Consider the following 26,793-nt stretch of genomic DNA (forward strand, 5'->3'; position numbering starts at 1 on the left):
CTTCGAATTAGTAAGATCCAAATAAATAAATAAACAGTGTGTGTATTTAATAGGTGTGTTTGGGTAACAATCAATTGTTAATCAGTAAGGTAGTTTAAATCCTTGCTGTGGAGCACCCCTGTCCTGTACAATTTATTTTCCCCTCTAGCAAACCCTGACTGGCTTAATTAGCTGGTAATTAGAATAAAGTGTGTTAAAAGCGAAGGGGAAAAAACATTCAGGGCAGCTGATGATAAGAACAAATCGATAGCTGACAAAGAATTTATTGTTTGGTTATGGCTGCAGGTTAAAAAGGTTATTAAAATGTATTTTTAACAGTTGACCCTGATTTGAATTAAGAATGTAGATGTTAGTTGAGACATGTTATAATAGACTTTTCATGTCTAATGAACAGAGAAACTATTTAGGCTTTATTGGATTTAACTACTTTGGGTTTAAGTGGAAAAATAATCTTGGCTGTTAAAGCAAAAGTCACATTAAATGATCACTACAGTTCTGTTCGAAAATAAATGTACTGTGATTTTCTTCTGAGAGGAGGGAATTAAAGCTCAAAGAAAAAAAAGGTGGACCTGAATGTCGTGTACAAATCTGTCCTAATCCAGTCATTTGCCAGTCTTAATGATGCGACGGTTCAGAACACACCCCTTTGTGCACCATCCTTGTTTCATATGTGATGTACAGCATCCCTTGCAACTTCTTCCTCCTGATTGTGATCTTTTATGTTTTATGTATGTAAGTGCACACGCATTGTAAAGGCTATACCACCTAAGAGCTGTTAAACCAAATGTAGCACTCAGCCAAAAAAGCCCCAGTGCCCTTGAACTTAGCACTTTGCTACTTAATTTTGATAGTCGTATTTACCTTTGACTTGATTTTGTTCTGTTCCAGGATCATCCGAGAACGAGCCGAGCAGAAGAGTGGTGCGGAGCATGTCTGAGGGAAATCTTAACCTCCTGGGCCCTCGGAAGTCCAAATCAGCCCTGCTTGGCCCCGCTGCGCTGTTCAGAAAAGTAACAAAGAGGCTGTAAAATCGCTTCATTATGACCACTTTGGAGTGTGTACATAGGGAGTTTACTTCAGGTCTCATGCACTGCTTTTTTTTCTAAGCATAAACACGTCTCTATTTCTGGACTTGAAAGATGTGAAGAGGCGAGACTTTGAAAGGGTTCGAGTTTGATTGTTAAGATAGCAATTAATGTACAGCTAAAAATATGTACAGGCTTTTTTATATTGTTGTTAAAATAACTGTGTAGAAAGAATGTTTTAGCCTAACGCCATGTGGGAATTTGTCATGATTTTGTGCTTAGCTGTTGATGCTTAGTATGTTTTAAACTAAAGAAAGTCATAAGCATTTCTGTTTTAAGTTGTTGTGTTTCTTGTCAGTCTTTACTTGTGTCTTCAGCAAAACATTTTAATAAAGAGCCGTGGCCTTTTGAAAGGAATGTTTCTGAACCATACGAGGTGTTGAACTGATATCCTGCAGCCGCTTTCTTTACATGATGGATAACGCACCACTGGGTCAATAAAGAGAACCTTTACACAGATGCTCGGCAGGTGGTTAGCTTTCTTCTCCAAAGGGGACCCTGGTTCTTCATATTGCACATGGCCAAAATGTGCACATCACATCCATATGTGTCTTTCAGTCCAAATCAATGAGCATTAATATGGAGTTGTTTTCACCTATGCCGGAAGCTTTTTCATGTTGGAACAAAACAGTGGGGAGTTACTTCCACTCAGACACGAGCATTTGTGAGGTCAGACAATAATGATGGCTGATGAGGCCAGTTTACAGTCTGTGTTTCAGTTCAATTAGGAGGGCGGTCGGGTTTACGGGCCAGTCAAGTTCTCAGCAGCTCTCAACAAATGTGAATAATATAAAAATAATAAATAAAACACTGAATAATGGAACAAATGTATATAATATAAAAATAATAAATAAAACACTAATTAATGGAACAAATGTGAATAATATAAAAATAATAAATAAAACACTAATTAATGGAACAAATGTGTATAATATAAAAATAATAAATAAAACACTAATTAATGGAACAAATGTGTATAATATAAAAATAATAAATAAAACACTAATTAATGGAACAAATGTGTATAATATAAAAATAATAAATAAAACACTAATTAATGGAACAAATGTGAATAATATAAAAATAATAAATAAAACACTAATTAATGGAACAAATGTGTATAATATAAAAATAATAAATAAAACACTAATTAATGGAACAAATGTGTATAATATAAAAATAATAAATAAAACACTAATTAATGGAACAAATGTGAATAATATAAAAATAATAAATAAAACACTAATTAATGGAACAAATGTGTATAATATAAAAATAATAAATAAAACACTGAATAATGGAACAAATGTATATAATATAAAAATAATAAATAAAACACTAAATAACAGAACAAATGTATATAATATAAAAATAATAAATAAAACACTGAATAATGGAACAAATGTATATAATATAAAAATAATAAATAAAACACTAAATAACAGAACAAATGTATATAATATAAAAATAATAAATAAAACACTGAATAATGGAACAAATGTATTTACTTAAACATCATTTAAAAGCTATTAGAAATATATGGTAACTGCTAATATTATTGTAATTGCTATTATAATTAATTAAAATCCTATTATTCATAACAGGAAAACACTACATTAATTTTAATAGAGTACATTTTAACCTAAAAGTAGGTCAAGATTTAAAAAGCTTGATTTTTTTTTTCCAAGTGGGGGTGGGTTATACTGTTTTAGCAGATTAGAAATATATGTTGTTCGAGCATTAAGAACTTCCAAAGCAACTTTTAATTGAGAAAAATACTATCCCAATATACAAATCCAAATGTAGCAGCTTGTATAAGCACATAATAATAAGTCCTACTTTCTAAACAATGTTCACTAACAGAACTAATGAGTTACACTGCAGAAATCTAAAGAACTGACTTGTTGACGTGTTGTTTTATGACTGCGCCACATAAAAATTTACTGGGCTCTTTGGCACAACCCGTTCTACTTCTAAGGTTCACTGGTTGGAAAGGGGGTCCATGTAGTCAAAGGTGATTGACTGGAAAAGATTAGAGCACTTGACCTTGTCGGGATTCCCCACTGAGAACAGGTCAGACAGCAGATACTTGCACTGAAACCCTACTCCAGTCCAAAAAAAAAACCGCACTGGCTTATAAGAAAATCAAAAATTGATGACCAGACAAAGAAACTGATATAAATTTATATAATAATAAATAAACTGGGTTTTTTTTTTCTTTTTTTAAGTCTTTTTTTTTTTTTCAGGAAAAAAGGGACAATGTCTTATTGGACATGACATACTATTCAATAATGCTATAACAATTATTATTTTTAGTATTTTGGAGCTTCCTACATCCCACCTTATTTATTCAGCCCTTTGAATCTCTTTTAGAACATTAAAAAACACTTTTAAAACACCCCAATCTGTTTACTAGTCATTTATATATTTATTCATCTTCAGCAATTCAAATCCTACTCAGGTTCACTGTGGTTTCAGAGTTTATCCTGAAAACGCTCAGCAGAAGGTGGTAAAGCAAAAAAGGTTTACCAGTCTATCATCATTTACACATAATCATTTATCATCTACTCTTAGAGCTAGGGGCAGTTTAGGGCAGTTTATCCTCATGAGGACCTGGAGGGAACACGTGTAATCCTAATACAGAACTGGCTCTACCTACAGTGCCATCCCTGTTTCGCTAAGTACTATTTATTTTAAAACTGTATTTATGAAAACCTAAATATAGCACAGTGTAACGAACATCATGGGCAAAGGTAATTCATCTTTCTTTTTTACATTAATACTATTTAGCAGATACTTTTATTCAGAATGACTTATAATTATGACCAAAATGCAATCCAAGCAACTGAGGGTTTAGGTTTGCTTAAGGGGCCCAACAATGTCCACCTTGCAGTGGCAGGGCTTGGACCACTAACCTTACGATTAGAATAGAACCTTAAACGCTCTACTACCACTGCCTCATTTTCCAACAAAAAAGGCTTAGTCTTGTGTTACATGGCATCAACCAGCAAACGTTTTATGGGGAGGAAATTCTGAGCTACAGGTCATTCAAATAATTTGACTGCTTAGTACAACCGTGTACACTTCACTCAAATAGTATTGATTTTTTGTTGAGTCCACTGATGTCCTCAGATCTGTAGATGAAACAGTAATGTGATCTAGTTGCCCTCTGGCCATTGCTTTTATGTTCCTAACACCGAACCTCACCAAACAGTGATGTTGAACATGCAATCTAACATCTGCCTCCGTGTTCAACATCTCTCCTCAAGCACCAATCGCATAGTCCTGGTCCAGCATTAAAATAATCTGTGCTGAGCTGACATCTCTACATCTTGTCCAATTCTTGGAAGAATTTAGATCTTGGAACATGTTGATAAGACTGGAAACTCATTATTTTCATGAATGTTATTGTATTCTGTAGCAGGATTAGACTGGAACTAAGGTGCCCAGCCCAAACTCCATTTGCCTAAACATACCAGTACTTTGGCACCATCTTTACAACAACCAGATCTGTCTAATTTAGATTTGTCTGTCAGGGGCTTAAGGGTGAGTTCATTGCCCCAGAGTCCAATGACACTGTGCTTTACAAGAGTTTGTTACAGGAATACTCCAGCATTGTGCACGGTGATCCTGTGCTTCAACCAAGCCCAACAATGAAGATCTTAGTAAACATTTCTTGTGCTTATGTTGCACCCAGAGGGGATTTGGAACTTAGTAGTGAATCTCTTTTTTTGGGCAGCCTAGTTCTGTAAACAGCTAGCAGTCGTTAAGCTTTCGACGTTTCGACATTTCTACGTTACAGGCTTTGGCAGGGTGGAAACTGTTCAGCTTCGACTTGTCTACGTATAAAGATTTGCATGGCTGTATGTGTATGAAGTTAGAATGGGTGTTTAACAGCTTCCATTTTACTTTTCTATCAGTTTGACAACTTCTCGAGTGTACCTCTTCAATAATGCGGTTGGATTTAGGCAGTTGGTTCAAAATGTGCTTCAGCAATAATGACATCTCACTTCATCCTGCTATTGCACCCTCTGTCACACTTAGTCACTGACCATCTTCACGAAAGCTTTTTTTTCCTCCAGAAAGAAGGCGGTCTGGACCAAAGTTTATTAACTTCCTTTCAGCCAATGAGGCGTCTGCCGTGTGGAAAACGACGTCCAATGAGGCTAAGCAAGAGGCCGGAGGCGGATGTTGCTTAGCAACTGCAGGTAGAATCTGGGATCACGTTGAAGTCATTGTCTTATCTCAGATCCATGTGAGATCTCAGATGTATATCACAGTGATTAGTGTTACATTTATGTTAAAGCCCTTATGTGTAAAGTATATCAAAGTAAATGCAAAGTTGCCTGAATGAGTTTATATGGTCCAGTATATCCAACCACACTGGGGATGTTTATTTCTTAACCCCTGGCAACAGCATTTGCACTTGCAATTGTCTGTCAATATAAGTGGTCATCCGATGGCTTTAGCCAGATCAATAAAAGCAGTCCTCACAGAGATTACAGCCTGACCTCTCCATATCTATCACACAGGATTAGAGCCAATACACATTTACAAACAACACAGTCAACAGTGTGGGCGAACGTCTGTGGACAATTCAAGACAAACCTAATACCAGATATTGTAAATCAACACTGCTGTTTGAACCATTACCCACCCTAGTGATTTAGTTTTTTTTAATTATATTACATATAATGTCTATTTCAGTGACGGAGCCATTGTAGAGATGACGCAGCCTTGATGTGATGAATTGAGAGAAAGAAATGAGGACAAAAGAAGGGATTAACTCTTGCCGTATTTCTGCACCACTCAGTTCCCATGACAGGTGAGTGGCGGAAGACGCGCTCATCCTCCCACACGCCTACGTAAACAAACGTGTGCGCTCCTCCCACGATGCGACACAGCGCCTCCCCGACCACACTCAGCCGCATTTCAGATGCCATCCCCTTGTCCTCAGGAGTCGGTTAGCCAGGACTTGCCAGAGCCATAGCCGTGGTTTGGTTTCTCCCACCCTGACCAAGCATACCTAACACATACCTGATCTCTGATCATTGTGAATCTTTCTATGTATTAGCTTGAAAATAATACTCCATTTATTTTCTGATTCATTTGTATTCACTGTAGTTTTAATGCAATCTTAATTATCAGCAGTAAAAGGTCATACTAAAGAGCTGGCCTTGTCATCACATAGACCAACCTTTCAACAAGTCAGTTTTTCCACTTGCCAACCTGCTATGTCTACTCTCGTCAATGCCGAGTGTCATTATTCGGAAGTTCAAATCAGTTGCATTGTTTACTATTAAAAAAAAGCACTGTGAGCAGATGAACCATTCTTTGGAAGCTTCATAGATTGGGGTTCTGTGGATCAACACATGCTCAGGTTGGATTGTAAAGCACACAGCAAGTGGACTCTAGAGCAGGCAGTACAGTTTCTGAAGCGTTATTATCTTGCAGTCTAACAGACCAATTTGGTACCAAAACAAACACATATACTGTAGATAAGCAATGCAATGCCAGTCAGGTATAACATCTATATACTACACCAGTTTATAGTAGATTGTTTGCTTGAAACGCAGTAAATCTTTCATAATTTTAAAGTCTCCCTGGAAAAATCAAGCAATAGTGCCAATTTCGACTGTTCCGTTTGTACATCGCTGCTAAAACGAAGACTCCTCAGACCAGATAACTTTTTTAAATCTTTTAAACTGTTTATTTTGGTGAGCTTGTGCTTGATGTAGTCTCAGATTCTTGTTGTTGGCTAACAAGAGAAGAACCCAATGTGGTCTTTCACTGTTGTATCCCATTCGCCCCAAGGTTTTGTCATATTTTGCATTGAGATGCCTTTCTTCTCATTTTTAGTTATTACAGTCTTCCTGTCAGCATAAAAAATTGGGACCCCTCTCATGAACAAGGTGTTTCTGCCCACAGAACTGCTGCCCACTTGATGTTTTTTGTTCATTTTTGTTTTTCACACCATTTTGCATAAACAGTAGAGACTGTATTGTGTAAATATTCACAGGAGATCAGCAGTTCCTTACATTCATGGGTGTTTGCATGTATACAAAGCTAAGGAAGGTACTCAGGAAGAGGTTCTTGAGGGTAAGTGACTATAAAAGTTTGTAAACCACTGACTGTATTATAGAACCTTACTAAATTTAGAAGGGAAACACACAGTGGAGAGAGATGTTTACAGCGAAGTCATGCTTACAAAGCTTTTGCATTCTCAGACAGGAGTCTGGCGGGAGTCTATAGCGAGCAAGACGATGCAAATTATCTGGTTTTTGTCATACCTTTTAACATCTCTCTTTTGAAGACTTAGAAGAACCAAGTGGACCAAACAACATGCACCTCTCTGTAATCATATGCACTTTTTATGTTTCTCCACTCATTTAGTTGCCTTTTTCCTTTAATCTGTCACTCATCTGTATGTTAGAATATCCTGTGTTCAATGTGTCTACAAAGTCTCTCATGGTATGTATGCGTCATGGAGCCTGATGATGCTTTAGGAACGCAAAACTGTCAGTGCTTTGTTGTAGATTGTAAATGGCCTAGTGATGTCTGCATTTAATCCAGTCCTGGTGTCACCACTAAGAATAATGTTCAATTTTCAGAGAGCTAAAACAGACAACAGACATCTTGAAACAGTGCGGGAGATTTTTTGAGGATGAAGTAAGAAGCTGTGTGTAATGAAATGGTCTGACCGCTCTCCTGACCTTAACCTCATCGAGCCGCTCCGTGAGGGGTATGATTGAAAGGTTGCAAGGAGAGAGAGGTGTCCAACCAACTCCACAAACCCACAGGACATCCTGCAAGAAACCTGGCAGGGCATCCGTGAGAGAGGTCTGAAAACGATTACAGTCCGTGAAAAAATATTTGCCCCTTTCCTAATTTCTTCTACTGGAAAAAAGTAATTGCCCCCTTTGCCACTAAATCAATCGGTTAACCAAACTCACTACATTCAATTCATCTGAGTTGAGTTCAGTTTGCCAGACTGGTTAAATCTAAAGATCAATTGAATAGAACCTGTCTGGCAAGCTGGATGGTCTTGCAGCACATAAAGCCGTCTTGTGGGGGGAAGGAAATGAGTGTGGAGGATGGGTGTTCTGGGACCACATAACTGATCAGATGTTTATGTTAATGTCAGTGGAGTATGAGGTGATATGGTGGTGTAAGGGCCATTATAACACTACAGATGCAAAAAAGTAACTGAAATCTGGAAAGCCATTACTACAGGCAATGGGACTCCAGTGAACCACAGCAATCAACCAGCAAACCAGAGCTGCACACACGCTATGGCTTCAATCAGGCTCAGGCTTTGTAGCTTTTTCCATTTGGTGGCGTTCACACATTTTTCCGTATAAACAACCACAAAGCTTCTTTATCTTTACCATGATTGCTACTTGAACACCAGTGGCAATATATTTTAGAACGAAACTAGGTGCTCGATTGCCCATCTGTTGATCTGAACACTTTGTCATCCAGATGGTGTTTGGGTGGTGGACCACTCTCAGCAGTAACGAGTGTTGTTCTGGTTTACGTGTGTCAGGCGCAGTAGTGTTGTTGGGATTTTTAAATACTGATGCACGTTACCGTGTAAAAGGTGGCACATGACACACCTTTGGCACACAGATGGCACGATGATGGCACAAATGTCTCTCCAGACATAGCATTAATGGCAAAACAGTTAGCACTGGTAGTTGTTGCCATGGTAGCACAAAGAGGAAGAAAGTTTGAAAGAATGAACTTCTCTACAGCACCTGAACTTTAGAACCACATGGTCAGCATCAGCATGATGGTGCAACAGGATTAGTTACCTCCAGGTACTGTGGTTCATTCAAGCTCCCAAAAATATGCAGTACGTGAATTGGCTACTCCAAGTTGTTGTTTTTACTAGGTGTGACAATTAGATTTTTGGATGTGTTTATTCTTGCCTCCGGGACCCACTGTAAACCTGATCAGGATAAAACGGTTATTATAGTTCATAATTTTTTCTGTTGTTCTACTGTTTTAAACTTTGTGTTGTTTTTTATATATATATATTATGTTTCAACATGTACAGCACTTTGGATGTAAATGTGCTTTATAAATAAATTACTTACTTACTTACTAATACCCCTTTAGTTTGCTCTTCACGGGTGCCGAATCAAAAGAATGGGAGTTGAACTACAGTGTCGATTCCCAAATCCCGGTGATTTAGACCTGCGAGTCAAATTAAAACAATGAGTCGACTCCTCGCACAGATATGAATTCACGTACAGTAAACACAGCCAGGTAAAGTTAATTCAGTGTTTGCGCTAAAACAACATTTGTTTAACTATTTAAACATTTATTTGACTACATGAGGTTTAATAGTATTAAAATAACCAGAAAATATGAGAACATTAATCCTGGGACATTATTTATGGCGAACATACATTTACACTGGCGGGGTCGTGTCAGTCTGGATGTGTTTATTAAAAGAAAAGTCGACACAAACACTCTTAAACTCTTAAATATTATACAGTGTTTACCAAGGATCAAATAAATAATAAAATTCAGTATTTACTGACCGTTTCAATAGAGAAGACAATGAATCCATACAGCGTCTGTGAGTTTATAACTAGTTCACCAATTTACCTCAGCTGCTAATTTACTGCACGTGAACAATTCCGTTAGTATCTAAGACAATAATAAAAAATAATAATAATATTAATAATAATAAATAAATAAAAATATATATCATATTCTTATTTATTTGTTTGAATGACTCGCATTAAATAATATACAATTTAAAAAAATAAAAGTTTACTCAAGCTTAAGACGAACTGTACAGCATACCATGATTTACTGTTTACTTGTGTAATATTTGTTATTGCTCTGTGGTGTCATTTATTTATAATACATTTGTTACACTACATTGTTGAGTTAAAATCTTTTCTATTAATATCCACTATTAATCTGCATTATTATTCAATTTAATATGCAATATCAGCATATTATTTAATCAGCATTGTTTATTTTATATAAAAAAATAAGCTACTTTAGGATATAATTACACAATTGTACATATTTATAGATTTTTTTACGCATTCCGTGACCAACATTTCTATTATTTACACTTTGTAATGGTTTGGGATACAAATTATTGCAGTTTTGCAACTGATATTCTTTCCTATTCTATCTTAATACAATACGACAGCTGCTGAGCAGTATGTAATCGCTGTTGTCTGATTCTCCTCTTTATGATAAATCTTACATTTTGAATTGGATACAGATTTGGACTGCAGGCAGGCCAGATAAGCAAACATACTCTGTGTCTACAAAGCCACAGTGTTGCAGTGTGTGAAGAATGAGGCCTGTTGAAACAACCATTTACTTCTATTAAAGGTGTTGCCTTAATAGCAGCATTTGGCTAAATCTAAAAATCCCAATGGTACCTTCACATATATGCATGTCACCCATGCTGTAGGCACCGTTTCCCCCATTTACCAAGAGAGATGTCAGCTTTGCACCTTTTGCTGATAACAGTCTGGATTATATCAGTCATCTTTTGTACGAATACCTCAAAATATATTTATATTTTTAAAATACAATGTGGTTGTTCAGCCAAATGCAACAATGGAATGCAGGACATATGATCAGCGTAAAGACCTGTGTGAAAATGATAAAGACGAAACCATTATGGCCAGACAACCTAGTTAAAGTATTTCCTAAACGCCAAAGGATGTAAAAGTAATGTAAAAGGTCTGCCTCTGCTTTTAAATTGAATGCAGTGGTGAAATATACTGTACACTCTGGCCAGGAACAAAGGAAGGTCGTCAAATCAGGATCTTGGCACGGCTTTGGCGGGAAAAGTGCCTGTAAATGTTGATGCATGCAAATTACCTTCATGTTTGCTGTTTGGCAATACACAATCTTAATTACTTGTTTTTTAGCTAATCATATTGTCTGATATTAAAGTGCAATAAAATGCACTTTAGTTACATAAAACAATATGTTAGAAGAACAAGGTGAGCAAACATTTCTATGTTAGGCATGTGACTGGCCTATGCTGTGTTTATTGCCATCCTCTCTGAGTGGAAAATATTCAAATAATTGGTATGTAAATTCCTGGATGAGCTGCGATTTGAAATGTAAAGCAGGGTCCCCACGAGATGAGCTTGTGCCCTGCTGCACCTTCTCCACACTCAGCCAGATATCTGAATTCTGCTTGCAGGGTGAAATCTGCGGATCTGGAGCAGGTGTGGAAATCTCGTACGATCAAATGGGACCTCTGGTCCGGCACCTAGCACCTCCCAAATTGAAGGTAAGTTTTTCTGTGATTGTGTTTTCTTAGTTTTTAATAGCTATGCAAATTTGCAAAAAAAAAAGTGCAAAACCTTGGGGTCTTAAAATTTAAAAAAATGGAGAGTATCATGTGCAATGTGCAAACTGGTTATTGGTTAAGCTTTGTGAAGTTTTTTTTTACTGAATTTTCACGTGGCTTTGGTCATAGTGAGAGCACAGTTTACTCTAGAGCGAGGTGCTGAATAAAAAAAACAATGCAGCTGCCATTCAAATGTATTCAAACAAAGCTGAGGAAATGCCACAGCAACATTATTGATCCGGCACATGACAATAGGCAATGGTCCTTAACATGGAGCTTGTGAAAGACGGAAATAATGGTGTTGCAGTTAGGTTCAATTGTGGGAGGTTTGCCACAAAGTTCATGTCACAGTCAAAATCACAGGAGCCCAAACATGACCCCTGAATCACAGAGGGAAGGTGCTGGAGGTGTGATATTTTCTCATTGCTCAAGTGTGCAGGTCCAGCAGTCAAATAAGGAACTACACAAATCCCTAAATGGTCATTGCTGGGCAGCTACTTCAGAACACAGCCTCACGTGTTTTGTGTATTTCTTAGAATCAGTCGACATAAAAAGTTATGAATGTAGCCTTCGATTCGAGTCTTGGTGAAATGGTTAAAATGGTGTACAGTGTAATGATTGTTTTAAAAATATACCAAAATGGTCTAAGATCAGGTTAACAGCTTGTTATTTCAGCTTAAAGCTATAATAATAAAAATAACAATTGTGGATTTAATTTATTTAGCATTGATTCAGAGATTTGATGTTTCTGATTTGGAACATTACTAGATTATAAAAAGTCTGAGATTTCTCATTTGCATGTGGCAGCACACTGGTGTGTACTGAACGTGCCAATATCAGTGTTACTACAGACTGGTTCATTACTTCTAGCTTTCATATAAACAACCTGACAATCAAATTTCCACATTTAGAATTTTACATCCTCAAAGCCGTCACAGGACAATACACCAATTCAACTGCTATGGAAATTATAATAAAAAACACGTATGCTCAACAAGGTACAGGATTTTTTTCTAGGTATTTAGACGCCAGGTGAAATGCCAAAAATATTCCAAGCAATGTACTGATATATACTGTATATAATATATGCTAATATAACCCTGTATGTGAAATCTCCCCCACATCTTCCACTGGCATTTTCAAAGGTGCATCTCCACCACAACTCAGGCCCCTTCCAGGTTTATATACAATCTTATATTTATTTTTTATGTTTTACAATATACAAAGTCTGATCAATGTCATGGAATCTTCTTATACAGTATTAAGCAAAGCTTTAGACAACCCTAATCACATTTCACACTATGTCTTAATGACAGAATTTTTAAAACACTCGTGATCAGAGTCTCCTGGGTTTTATTAAAATACATGCAAAGCTAAAAATGTATTTCATTAATTAAAAAAGTGAGTTTTTTTTATATTTTATTTGTTAATTACAAGGTACGCACCACTCATGTTTTTATCACCCATGTAAAGCTGTTTCACATCACCGTGAGGACATTTTAAGCCTGAACTAACAGTTAAAGGTCCTACGTCAGCATCTCAGTTGGTTCAGTTTACTAACTAGGTCACCATTTACAGTTAGACTCACTTTTGCACTTTAAATTATTTGTCTGGTTGCAAAACCTAACTGCACTTTAAACTACACTGATTTACCAAAAAACTTTAATCAGGATTTCCTGCTAGGGAGCAGAATTCGTGGTGTCATCAATTATGGCAAGTCGTTCAGGTTCTTTGGTTATTGTAAGACGAGCCTTTATTTACTATTTTATTAGCAGTGATTAACGTCCCACAGCTGTTCCAGAGATACGATTCCTAGTCATTTCTTATGGTGGAATGATTAACACTTACCCGAGGCGAGCAAGGCCAGTAGTTACTTAAATGATCATCTGGGCTCTTTTTTACTGGCCACTTCTAGGAGAATAAAATAATGACCCTTATTGTGTCCAATTGAACCCAAGTATCTTATATCTGTCAATTGGTAGACTATGTAACCTATTAGGTGCTCAGGTGGTGCATTGGTCAGAATGAGAGAGCCTCTCAAAAACATATATGAAGGTGGACATAGGGGCCTTCCAGATTGTATATTTTTAATTGTTTTAGTTTGTGGTGTTTATATGGGATTGAAATGTTAAAATATTATCAATACAAAAATTAAAATATTTACACAGTATATACTGTATATATACAGTGTATCACAAAAGTGAGTACACCCCTCACATTTCTGCAGATATTTAAGTATATCTTTTCATGGGACAACACTGACAAAATGACACTTTGACACAATGAAAAGTAGTCTGTGTGCAGCTTATATAACAGTGTAAATTTATTCTTCCCTCAAAATAACTCAATATACAGCCATTAATGTCTAAACCACCGGCAACAAAAGTGAGTACACCCCTAAGAGACTACACCCCTAAATGTCCAAATTGAGCACTGCTTGTCATTTTCCCTCCAAAATGTCATGTGACTCGTTAGTGTTACTAGGTCTCAGGTGTGCATAGGGAGCAGGTGTGTTCAATTTAGTAGTACAGCTCTCACACTCTCTCATACTGGTCACTGAAAGTTCCAACATGGCACCTCATGGCAAAGAACTCTCTGAGGATCTTAAAAGACGAATTGTTGCGCTACATGAAGATGGCCAAGGCTACAAGAAGATTGCCAACACCCTGAAACTGAGCTGCAGCACAGTGGCCAAGATCATCCAGCGTTTTAAAAGAGCAGGATCCACTCAGAACAGACCTCGCGTTGGTCGTCCAAAGAAGCTGAGTGCACGTGCTCAGCGTCACATCCAACTGCTGTCTTTGAAAGATAGGCGCAGGAGTGCTGTCAGCATTGCTGCAAAGATTGAAAAGGTGGGGGGTCAGCCTGTCAGTGCTCAGACCATACGCCGCACACTACATCAAATTGATCTACATGGCTGTCACCCCAGAAGGAAGCCTCTTCTGAAGTCTCTACACAAGAAAGCCCGCAAACAGTTTGCTGAAGACATGTCAACAAAGTACATGGATTACTGGAACCATGTCCTATGGTCTGATGAGACCAAGATTAATTTGTTTGGTTCAGATGGTCTCAAGCATGTGTGGCGGCAATCAGTTGAGGAGTACAAAGATAAGTGTGTCATGCCTACAGTCAAGCATGGTGGTGGGAATGCCATGGTCTGGGGCTGCATGAGTGCAGCAGGTGTTGGGGAGTTACATTTCATTGAGGGACACATGAACTCCAATATGTACTGTGAATACTGAAGCAGAGCATGATCCCCTCCCTCCGGAAACTGGGTCGCAGGGCAGTGTTCCAGCATGATAATGACCCCAAACACACCTCTAAGACGACCACTGCTTTATTGAAGAGGCTGAGGGTAAAGGTGATGGACTGGCCAAGCATGTCTCCAGACCTAAACCCAATAGAACATCTTTGGGGCATCCTCAAGCGGAAGGTGGAGGAGCGCAAAGTCTCGAATATCCGCCAGCTCTGTGATGTCATCATGGAGGAGTGGAAAAGCATTCCAGTGGCAACCTGTGAAGCTCTGGTAAACTCCATGCCCAGGAGAGTTAAGGCAGTTCTGGGAAATAATGGTGGCCACACAAAATATTGACACTTCAGGAACTTTCACTAAGGGGTGTACTCACTTTTGTTGCTGGTGGTTTAGACATTAATGGCTGTATATTGAGTTATTTTGAGGGAAGAATAAATTTACACTGTTATATAAGCTGCACACAGACTACTTTTCATTGTGTCAAAGTGTCATTTTGTCAGTGTTGTCCCATGAAAAGATATACTTAAATATCTGCAGAAATGTGAGGGGTGTACTCACTTTTGTGATACACTGTATATATATATATAAATAATTTTTTTTAACCTGGTTAGGGTCACAATGGATCCTGGGCCACCTTAAAACAAGACAATTTAGCCAATTCAGTAGTATAAAAATAGTATATTCCTACCTGGCACTTTTACTCATTCATTTTTCTTGCATGTTGCATCGTCATGTCAAAGCTGAGAACATTGTTTAGTTTTGACAAAATTTTAGCAAAGATTGGCACCTTTTTGAGCCCCCCACCCCACCCCACACTCACCCCCGATTTCCACTAGCTCTCGACATTCAGCGAAGTGAGTCACAAAGAACCAGCTTCAATTAGGTAACTCCCGGAGCCAGGAATCAAAGGCAAGAGTCCATCACCACATGCTGACACTTGTAGAGGGGATGACGTTAAACGACATCTGCAAGGTCTTGACAGGGGGTTGAAGAGAAAGACTTTATATATAAAAAGAGCTTCATCTCCTTCACTTTTCTCTCACTTTTCTTCTCTCCCTCACTCGTCCGTCTTTAACTACAGCAACTAAATTGAAAAACAATATCAAGTCTATATCTGAAAGTTATTGAGACGCCCACTTTCATTTGCAGCGAGAGCTAAATGACCTGATGATGAGTCATAGCATTAGGTTTTATTTTCTCCGTACCAAGATACTTTAATTATAAATAGCTTTTAAACACAGGTGTCTTCACCACGAGGATACAGAGACTGTAAATGCTACAGAGAGCCAGACCTTATAGTCCATCCATTACCCCCTCGAATATTTTTATTTCTCCCATTGAGGCTGGGACTAAGATATATCCTAGCAAATATAATCATATTAGGTCAAATTTAGCTGTGTAATGCTAATTTACATGTTTTATATTCATTAGAAAACCTAATTCTAAGCAAAACCACTTGAGTAAAAAACCTTTTATATTAGATTAAAATATAACAAATATATTGATAAGAAAGTGTTTTTTATTCAAAATCTCCAGACTGTGTCATTAAGGTGAAATATTAAATTGACATTTTATATATAAATAAAAATGAGGACTGTAAATGTTCAGATATTTACAACACATTTGGCTGGAAATAATAACAAAATAATTTTTACCTGTTTACCGTCGTGATGGCCTTCGTGACCCCGCCCAGATGTAGCCAACCATGTTTGTATGTAGACACCAGGCCGGCTGATAGCACCAGTGCCTACATATAGATTGAAATTAGCACAGGTATGTCAAATAAAAAAACTAACAGTGTAATTAGATTGTAACATCGAAGTGAGTCTGATGCAGAAGGTACCTGGGTGTTGCCTGCACTCAATCTGTGCTATAAAAAAGATGATTGTTACCATGGTTTTATAGTGTACTTATTTAATTCTTTAGTCATACATTTATTCAGTTTAATATGTCAGTCTATACTATCATGTTAATTATTATCAAATATCTGATTTATTAAGGTCTGTCAACAGTGGTAGCCTAGTGGGTAGGGCTTTTGGGCTATCATCTGAAAGGTTGAGAGTTTGAATCCCAGCTCTGCCATGCAGCCACTGTTGGGCCCTTGAGCAAGGCCCTTAACCCTCTCTGCTCCAGGGGCGCCGTATGATGGCTGACCCTGCGGTTCCAGATTCCAAACAAGCTGGGATACATGGAAAAAGAATTCCCTTGTACTGTACGTCTGTGTATGTATATATGACAAATAAAGGCATTCTATTCTATTCTATCTATTTCTGTGTGTGTGTGTGTGTGTGTTAGTAAGGGGTGTAACTGGACCCTCTAGCAGCAAGTCTGAGAGTTGCTGAAAGGATTTCCATGCAGTAATATTATCTTTCTGTCCCAGCTCAGGCCTCACAAAGGTGCGCAGCCAAGCGCCAGAGCAAGGCATGTCATCTAAATGGCGCAGGCTTTTTTTTTTTGCAGTGTATTACATCCAGCAGCTTTGTGCAGCCTGAATTTGGCTGGGAGACGGCACAAAGGAGGCAGTTTGTTCGGCCCCGACAAGCTCGCTTTTATTTCGCGGCGGCTCTTTGATGTAAAAAGAGAAAAGCATTTAGGCCCGGGATATCCCTCGGCGAGCGCCAGAGAAGAAATCCCACTCCTGGAGTATGGGCCTTAACGATCCCTTTCAGGACTCAAAGCTTTTATCCACTTTAAGGACTTTTCTTTCCACTATTGTGTCCACTGTCTGTTATTCTACGGTAATGAGAAATGCTAGGTGTGTTCTTTTGTGTAAATGTGTGTGGATGTCCACACAGTGAGTGTCTCTGTGTGAATGAAGCCATACACGCACAACCAAAGACTTGAATATCCATCAATCCGAAACTAAGTATCAGTATCAGAGCTGCAATTGGCTTCAACCACGGGCTCAGCGTTCGTTTTTCTGAAAATGCTGTTTCATGCAATTTTGAAACATGACTGCAGGGATTCATTTTGTAACCAGTTACAGTTTACTGAGCTGATGGATTGGCGTATATGTTTGCCAGAAGCTGGGATTGACTTGATGGCACTCCGTACCTGTCAGAGTACATATGACATTATGCAATGGAGAAATAATAGCTGTGACTATTGCTTACCTCTCTAACAGGAACTTACATAACCAGCAGACACTTCAGCGCAGTATGTGTTAATTCAACACTTATTTTACCGACTAGGACCGGTAGTAGTAGGCTATATTTTTCATATTAGAAAAGTGTTGGACCAGAGCTTTGAGAATATTTTTCTCATTTTTATCTCCTACTCCAAATTTTTCCTTTAAAAAACATTAATAAGTAACTGAATCAGTAGCATCATTACATTTAACACTCTCATTGCTGGGCTGGAATCAAAAGTTTGAACATTTTTACATGAGAAACTACATTAGCCTGCATTATATTACTAAACATACAGTACGTGGCCATGAACATGCTGAACATCCAATTACTGGCAATAAAACAATTTATAATACAATTCCCCTTTCTTTTCAACTCCACAAGATTTTGGAGTGTATCTGTGAACATTTGTGTCATTTTAGTCAAAAGAGCATTTGTGAGTCTAGGCACTGATGTTAAATAAAAAGTCCGGGCTCATAATCAATGTTCCATTTTCCATCAATGTGCACAGGGTCACACTCATGCTGGAACAGGAAGGGGCCTTCCCAAAACTTGCTGCCTTAAGTTTTTGTTGGCCTTTTTAAAAAAATGGTTTTAAGATCCACGTTTCATGGTTTTCTAGAGCGGCAGTCAGCAAAGCAGCTACTGGGTGTGTGGACTGCTGGAGATTAGGTGTACACAGAGATGCAAATCAGCTGGTCCACACTGCTCTGGGCATGCAGTGTCCAGAGCCTGACCAGAGAAATACATGCAAATAGAGTTTAGTAAAATACACACACGCTCTCTCACACAAACTTCCCGTAAAGTTGACCAAATGAGGGCGATGTTGGTATTTACTGGATCTAGCAAATGGAGGTAGAACAGGTACGCCTTCTGGCCCCGCCCCTAACCTTAGCCACATATAACCTTTCAAACAAAGTCCAGCAAAGTCTCTCAAATTTAATTTCATTGGAGCGACCAGGTTTGATTTAAGTGCCTGCCCGAAAGTAGGAGGTGTGGTAGCAGGGTAGGTGGGTAGTTAGCTTGGCAGCTAGTCTAGGGTGGGTGCTGCACAGCTCGAGGGAAGATCCTGCAATCTGCTTTTTTTACGTGAAGCTTTGCATTTTCTCCACACGTCTGCACTGTTTTCTGCACTGCACTGACTACAGGCTCATTGCAGCCCTGACCAGGATAAACTTAACACTGTAAATGAATGAGAGACCCAGCAAGCAAATACTTATTCTTGATTTAAATAAGTAAAGGAGGCAGATTAACCATTGCTGTGCCACAACATGTGCAGGCGGTGTTATCAAATACGATCATGTGTATATTATTTTTGCAACAGAGCAACACAGTAAAGTACAACACAAGTTCGATCGAAGCTTTTTCCGCACTTTCTGTATTGCTGGACCTTCGGTGCGCTCTGAAATGATGTAACAGTCGCACAGAATGCGTCACTTTTGTTATTTTACATGAAGGTCACGGATCAGGCAATGTGGTAGAAATGCAAAACAGGGATTGGTCCAGGATGAGTATAACTCACATTTAGGATGTTTCTTATTCAGGACGTTCAGTTGAAGATGACTTCAAACTTCATTACATTACATAACTTATTTTATTTATTTATTTTATTTATAGTCCATATATGCACACATAAGATATGGGATTATTCTGTTCTTTGAAGTGCTGGTACTTTAACTTAAATGAATTGTTATAATAGTTGTTTTAACATGACAGCAACATTGGCGCTCGGGCGGTGCAGCGGTAAATTACCCTAGCACACTACATCTAGGATCCAGGTAAAGACGTGTACAGACGTGTATAGACGCCCAGCCATAGTTTAGCAATGCTGAGATTCAAATCTGGAGTTTTATTTGATAGTTTGGTCAATGTTTATATGTTTGTGATTGTTTTTGATCTTGCACTTTAAGCACCAAGATTTTTGCAGATTCTGTGAATTTGTTAATAATGTTATGGACTGTATATGTCAAAATACCTAAAATCCTTGAGATTGTGTGTGAAGAAACGATATCTTTAAACTGTTTTTAAACTGCAAAATAGTGAACTTGAACCTTGCCTATCAATAAGCTTTGTGTTCATGCTTCTTTTATACCCAACCATGACAGCATTGCCTGTTTCCAACATGTCACAATGTCCCAACTTTTTTGGAACGTGTAGATCAGCAGACTTGGAGCAGTCTTTCACAAGAACTCATAGAGAGGACGTCAATCCATTGAGGGGCCTTGGCCAACTAGACGTAGCCAATCATGTCTGTATGTAGACATCCGAGCGGCTGATGGCACCACTGAGGATTTGAACAAACAATAGTTATTGTTTGTTTTGGGGTCAAAGTCTGAAATATTGATTTATTTTTGTGTGTTTGACCTTTATTGAGAAGTGTGGGAATATGCACATCATGTAACATCTGGAACAGACACCCCACTACCTGCCAATAACTACCTATTTTCTAACTAAAACTCATACAACTCATACAAACATTGGACGAGAGTGAATTTAATGAAATGTTTTTTTATAGATTTGGATATAGTTCTCGATTCATTTATAAGATTTAACATTGTTTATAGATTTGATAATAACTTACATAACTCTGCTCCTAACTGGCTCATGAGTTCTCATAAGGACAACATGACTCATGATTCTCATTGTTAGTCAGTGGATGGTTGTTACAGAATATGTGTAAGAGTCACAGCCCTCCAGAGGGGCTTATTCTTCAGTGTTTGTCTGAAGGAACAATTGTGGCACCAAGGCCACAGCAAAGGGCTTTAGGTTGAGCTCTATCCGGCTATACTCATTAGCAATGTTCTGACCTTCAACCTGAAACTAGAAAAACTTTGCAAAGGACGACAATGCCTCTTAGCTGAAGAACTCGATTCTAAAGGTAAAATAAAGTGAAAACAACGAGAATGTGCTAACAATGCAGTGTTAATAGTTTAGATTTTTGTTTGAATCATTCTCTGGTATTGCATGTGTCACCCCTACAAGTCAAATCTGTGGAATATTCTTATAGCGCTGATCTTGTGTTTCGGTTGTGGTGGATCAAAGTGCCCAACCTGCTGTATGATGACAAGAAATAATAAAAAGAAAAGATGCCCGGAAACACAATTTCTCTTTGTGTTCTGATTTGAATATTAATAAGTGAAGGATGTCGCAGTTTCAGATTCATAGTGCTGTACAAAGAGCCTCAAACACACATAGGCCAACAATATGATGTGTTTCATTGTGTCCCTTTTTACGGTCACATTGGTCACCTAACTATATTCAACATAAATCCAACAATTCCAGATTTTTTTCTGAGATTTATTAATTCTTTCTTTTATTTAACTGACAATCTTTTCACTGACCATCTCAATCATATTTTGTATGATTTTTCCCTTTCAATTTGTGTTTATTTATATTTTATTTTATTTTATTTTATTTTATTTTATTTTATTTTATTTTATTTTATTTTATTTTATTTTATTTTATTTTATTTTATTTTATTTTATTTTATTTTATTTATATTATATTTATATTTATATTTATATTTATTTTATAAATATTAACACATTAACTTGACCTGCAACACCCTTATAAAAGAAAGAACATAAGCATGTTACCACTGTGCTACATCGTCTGTCCTATTAATTATACTGTTTAATAGTTTGGGAACTGAGGACACTAATTGTTGCAGTTTTGCATTATCTGAATTTCCTCTTGAAGATGCACCATACATTTTCAGTAGAATACAGCTCTGGACTGCAGACGGGCCAGTCAAACACACACACTCTGCGACTACAAAGCTACGCTGTTGCAGTGCAGATAAGGTCCGACGTTATCGTCTCGCTAAAATAACCATTGACGTCACCGTGATGGCAGCACGTCTGTCTAAAATTTTAAAATACGCCTTGCATCCGTGGTAGCTTTACACATATGCAAGTCACCCATGCTGTGAGCACTGACAGCCTCATACCAGGACAGATGTTGGCTTTTGCACATTACACATCACAGTCTGGATGGTCCTTTTCATCTTTGGAACGGAGAATTCAACATTCATGTTTTTTTTCTTCCAAAAAGAAGCTGAAACGTGACCACAGTACATGTATCCACTGTTTTCTGGCTCTGAAAACTCTGTGGCATGCTTAGAAATGATGTACAGCATTCTCCTTGTGTAATAAAGTATCAGGTTGCATTTGTTAATGCAGCGGCGGACTGTGTTAAGTGGCAACACTTTTCCAAAGTCCATCATAAACTCATGTGGCTTTATTTATCAAAGTAGCATTTCAGTTTCTCATGCATCTGAGAGCTCCAATGTTATGTACATTCAACAGTGGTTTTCAGTCCTGCCATATGCAGATTAAGATTTGTCTTTATCATCTTAATCTTTTCCAAATCTTATGTACGATAGATGATAAAAGACCTAAATCATTTGCTATCTTGCCTTAAAAAAAGTTCTTCGAGTCATTGACAAGACTAACAGCCTCCACAAACATTAAAAACGTTTAGCTCGTTCAGTCTGCCATGCCAGGTAGGCTGGACCCAGGAAACCTTTGCTTACTAAGAAATTCTCAGAAGTCCACAGTTCAAATCCTGAACTAGTCATCTAAAATATTTATAGATGCTTATTCATAGTATGTGATGCTGAAATGTCAGGTCCACTTTGGGACAATAAGAGGGAATGAGAAAGAGGTTTAGAGATGAATGGAAGAACAATTGATGCTCATTCAAGCATTCAGAGCAGGAACTCTGCCAACAACCCCTCTCCTTCCCTCCCTCCCAGCCCCTGGCTATTTTTACCGCCAGGTACGAGTAAGTCATGATGCGCAAGCCTCATTACTGATATTTATGGAACACAAATTGAAACGGAAAAATGATACAGCGTCCCCCGAGGACCCATGCGCTCTTAATAGTTGTCGGTAAAGGCAGTGAAGGAGGGGGCTCAAAAGTGCTGACGGGCGGAATTCTTTCAGCCGCCGTGCACTTCACATCTCGTAATGATTCCGGAGACCAGACGAAGCCCAGATGTAATTAACTGCCACAAACAAGCCAGCTCAGGTGACCCGTGTAACAACAACATAGCGAAAATGTATCTACTGATGAAATCTACAAAATGATCCATAGATCCAGAAGCAAAAGTCTGGAAACATGTACCAGCGTCGGGTGTAACGTAGTGCTGTTCTGTAGTTATTTATGCATGCACGTGAATTAAAGACCAAGATGAGGAATTATATAAAATGTGGATACACTCCTAATTCTGGAAAGGCTCTCCACAGGATTTTGAATTGTACATGTGAGAATTTGATGTCATTCCAATTTATCCCAACATTGTTCAATGAGGCTGAGGTCAGTTTTAATTGTACACAGACTGACCAGATGATGTTTGGGTGGTAGACCATTTTCAGCACTGTAGTGACTCTAATGTGGTGACGTGGTAGTGTGTGTTGTTCTGATATGGTTAAAACACCTTGGTGTCAATACTGGAAGCAGTTAGGATAGTGCTCCAACTGAAAATATAAAGCCAGCAACCTCCTGTGATCAAATTAAGAATGTGTGTTTATTGATAATGTGAATCTGTATACAAGCATCTGTAGCTTTTACTATAATTGTTGAATGTAAGTACCAGAGAGGTATATCTAATCAAGTGCTTGTGACATATTATTTTATTATACTAGTTGTTTTTTAATTAAACTGTAATTAGAAAGAAACTGTATTTGAAAGAAAAAAGTCCTGGAACGTTTAGAAATGTTCAGTGTAAAAGCCCAACAGCTTGGACCCAGTGCCCATGGGTGTTACATAGTGAGAAAAAGCTCCAGTCATGTTATATTGGAAATCCTTGTTAGGCTGATTAGGTTATATACACTTTTTACATTCCCAACAGGCATGAGAGGCTCTGCAATTTTAATTTCCTCTTTCTGAACATATTTTAGCTTTTCATTATTAATGCAAAGGTTTTGCTTAATCGACTGGCATTTTTTGCTCGGCTGTTTTGTTTAATAGATGTTTCTAGCCTAGGAAAGGCAACACTGAGAAAGATAAAGACTGTTTAAATGTATTTCTTCTTATAAAAAATAGATTTGTGATTAATGATTGATTAAGAAGCAATGGTTAAATGAGTTGTAAGAGAATTGTAAACAGTGGGCATTATCTTTTTAGTTTTAGTTTCGCACATCAGCTCAGACTGGCACAGCGCGGCCTGGTATTATGACTCACAGGGACAGAGACACGGACGGACCTAGACAAAGACAGAGAAAAAGGAAGGAAAGGGCTACAGAGACCAGACCTTTCTGTCACATTTGGAAAAAAATATAGATGTCATGTGCTAAAGGAGAGCAATGGTACAGAAATGGAGACGGACAGTCTGTAATGTCTGTAATTATTTATAACGTATTGTTTGGAGCAGATTTATTTTGGGAATTCTGTGTATCTTTTCCCTTTATATTAATTTGTGATTTTGAGTCACTACATTTTTTTAATTAACATTACATGTCCATATCTATAGACTGTATCTGTTTTAAAAAACATTTACATAAAGCTCTGCAGAATTCACTTAAAGAACAGTTATAACAGTTATTTGTTTCCTGAAACCCTTTAGTTTTAGTCCTTTTTATTTTATTGCTGTTGCTACAGTTAAAGTACCAATTCATGCTAATATTTATAGTGTAAAGTTATTTATCCATTTTTTAAAAGTCTCAGTTTCTTGAACAGATCATTTGACAAATTCCTGTTAGGTTGTTGTATGGGATCTTATTTGTGGCACCTTTACTTATTAATGCTAAGAGCAATATTTGTGATTTGTTGTAGTCCATCTACTGCATTACAATGGGATTGCATTTACCCTGTTTAGGATCTCATCAGCCTACTTGTGGTATTTACGGCTTCTGAACCCATGAGTGTTTGGTTAGCGTTTAATACTAAATGTAATTACAGTGTATTATCATACTGAGTCATTCTGTCGTTCAGTCATTAACAAACAAATCTGAGAAATTGGATATTCCAGCCATTCCTCCTGCTGAGGTTACTACAGGCCTTACATAACAAATGTACCCAGTTTAAACATTTAGCCTTCAGTGCTGGTGTTGAGTATTAAAATATGGCCAGTTTTGTCCATGTACAAGTTTCCAGTTAAGATGAAATGAATTTCTCCTAACACCCTTCCTTATTACAGGGATGTAATTCTGCACTGCCAGGGTTACACCTTTAAACATAATCTGAATGATGTTTGTCATGTTGGAGTGATTAATAAAAACATGAAAGTTTAAGAAGAGTTTTCAGACTTGGACAGGATTTAAAAGCAATAATCAGAATGTTTACATGAATACTAAGACCCAGGACCCCAGCGTCCCACCAAAAAGCTGAACTTTCTTGACTCAGGTTTTGTGAAAACGATTGCATAATCCATTTGCATGAACTTGTGTGACACATTGCAAATGGTTTAGCATAGGATGTGGGGTGTGGTAGTGATCACAGGTTTATATGTTCAAAAATGCTTTTCCTTTCAAAATCATTTTAATGAATTGTGTCTGGGAACTGCTTGCACTCGAGCCCTCCCGTAATCGACATTGTTTAACACTCCAGCCCACACCTCTGGCACAACCAGTGCTGCACTGGAGTAAAAATGCAAATGTTCACTCACTTCTGTAGGTTCATGCCATTTTGCAAAGTTTAAGGCATCGTGGTTCGGTTTGCAACGTTTATTTAGTGAGATCTGGCGTAGATCTTAAAATTAATCATAACTCTGAACCTTTGCTGATCAATATTAATAAAACTGTATTTTCAAGGCTGCATATTAAGGTTATTAAATACAATAGAACTCGGTAATGCTGTGCACCCTGCTGGGTGGACCTTAAGATATCTTAGTATGCAAAGATAAAATGAGCACAGAATACAAACAACCTGTAGGCTTTATTTCTGGTTTTGTTACTATGGAGCTTTGACCTGAAAGTGTGTTGAGTGTGTTGTTGGTTAAAGCAGTATGAAGACAATTATTTTTTAAACATTTACCTTTACTGAGACAAATGGTGATTCCAAAAACTATTATATTATTATATTATTAATTATTATAAGAACAAGTTTGTTTCACATGTTTATAATAGGTGTGGGGGGTTGGTGGAAAATAAGAAAGTATAATGTAAAATATCTGTTGCCTGTACTTTTATTAATAAAGAATAAATCAAAAACAATTCTAGTAAACATCACCGGACAGTTGTTAAATTGTTTCGATAAATATACACCAATACATTATGCAAAATACACCTATACATAATGCTAAATAATAACAAAAACAGTAACCGTATAACAATAAAGTGATTAGAAGGTCAGTGAAACATAAAGTAAGTAATACTTTCTTTAAAATATGTAAGTCTATAAATCAACTCAATCATGTCAACATGAACCAGGAGCTTTTATGTTGAATTCCAATCAAAAACAAATGTCACGACAGGGTTGTTTGAGGTGTTTGCTATGGCTCTGTAACTTTTTTCGAGGTTATAGGGTTGTTAAATATTTTATAACTTTAGGTAGCTCCCTCACATTTATTATGGTTGCTTCTCATTTATATTAAAACCAGGTCAGATTTGCTCAAGCACATCTAAAACTACATTTATTTTTACATTTTTCTTTAGCCAAAAGAAAGCCTGCTCCCCAAGCTGCTGTATATTTGACCGCTCAAATGTTTGAATTGATTAGAAGCTTTAAAAGGATTGACATTTTTGCAATTGTTTTGGACAGTGGCGTAACTAGGAGCTCATGGGCCCCCTTGCAAAAAAAAAAATTGGGCCCCCCTCATATATATAGCATTAGCCACTTGCTACTGTAGAGGGTCGGCTCACCTAGTCACTGCGAGTGCTGGGGATGCTACGGGTCTTTTGCTCCGTGTGGTGGTGGTGGTGGAGGTGTGGGAATATTATTGTAATATAATAATAACGACCTGGCGAATGCAGCCAATGGGAAGGCAGTGCGGTTGGGGGTTGAGTTGGTAGTTACACCCCTGGTTTTGGACAAACAAGT

At 37.6% G+C, this 26,793-nt stretch overlaps 2 protein-coding genes and 1 long non-coding RNA gene across 6 annotated transcripts in view; 2 read left to right on the forward strand and 1 right to left on the reverse strand.

Annotated features, from left to right (window-relative positions):
• Positions 1-1,544, forward strand: part of kif18a (kinesin family member 18A) — a 30,865-nt gene extending 29,321 nt beyond the window's left edge. For both annotated transcript variants that reach the window (XM_062989592.1, XM_062989594.1), the window contains exon 18: positions 889-1,544. In XM_062989592.1, the coding sequence (XP_062845662.1) occupies positions 889-1,028 (140 nt within the window). In that variant the 3' untranslated portion in view covers positions 1,029-1,544. The remainder of the gene's footprint in view (positions 1-888) is intronic.
• LOC134304055 (uncharacterized) overlaps positions 1-9,711 on the reverse strand; it is a 30,492-nt gene extending 20,781 nt beyond the window's left edge. The window contains exons 1-3 of one of the 2 annotated variants that reach the window (XR_010007740.1): positions 9,635-9,711; positions 9,189-9,284; positions 862-998 (exon numbers count right to left, since the gene is read on the reverse strand). This is a non-coding gene — a long non-coding RNA (uncharacterized LOC134304055). Of the gene's footprint in view, positions 1-861; positions 999-9,184; positions 9,285-9,634 lie in introns of both variants that reach the window. The other variant, XR_010007739.1, reaches the window with a different exon arrangement.
• Positions 9,317-26,793, forward strand: part of bdnf (brain-derived neurotrophic factor) — a 42,366-nt gene continuing 24,889 nt past the window's right edge. The window contains exons 1-2 of one of the 2 annotated variants that reach the window (XM_062989595.1): positions 9,317-9,356; positions 11,281-11,370. In XM_062989595.1, coding sequence (XP_062845665.1) covers positions 11,329-11,370 — 42 coding nt within the window. In that variant the 5' untranslated portion in view covers positions 9,317-9,356; positions 11,281-11,328. Of the gene's footprint in view, positions 9,357-11,280; positions 11,371-16,683; positions 16,923-26,793 lie in introns of those variants that run through there. The other variant, XR_010007738.1, reaches the window with a different exon arrangement.

This window comes from Trichomycterus rosablanca, chromosome 27 (genome assembly GCF_030014385.1).
Source record: "Trichomycterus rosablanca isolate fTriRos1 chromosome 27, fTriRos1.hap1, whole genome shotgun sequence".
Lineage (NCBI taxonomy): Eukaryota > Metazoa > Chordata > Actinopteri > Siluriformes > Trichomycteridae > Trichomycterus > Trichomycterus rosablanca.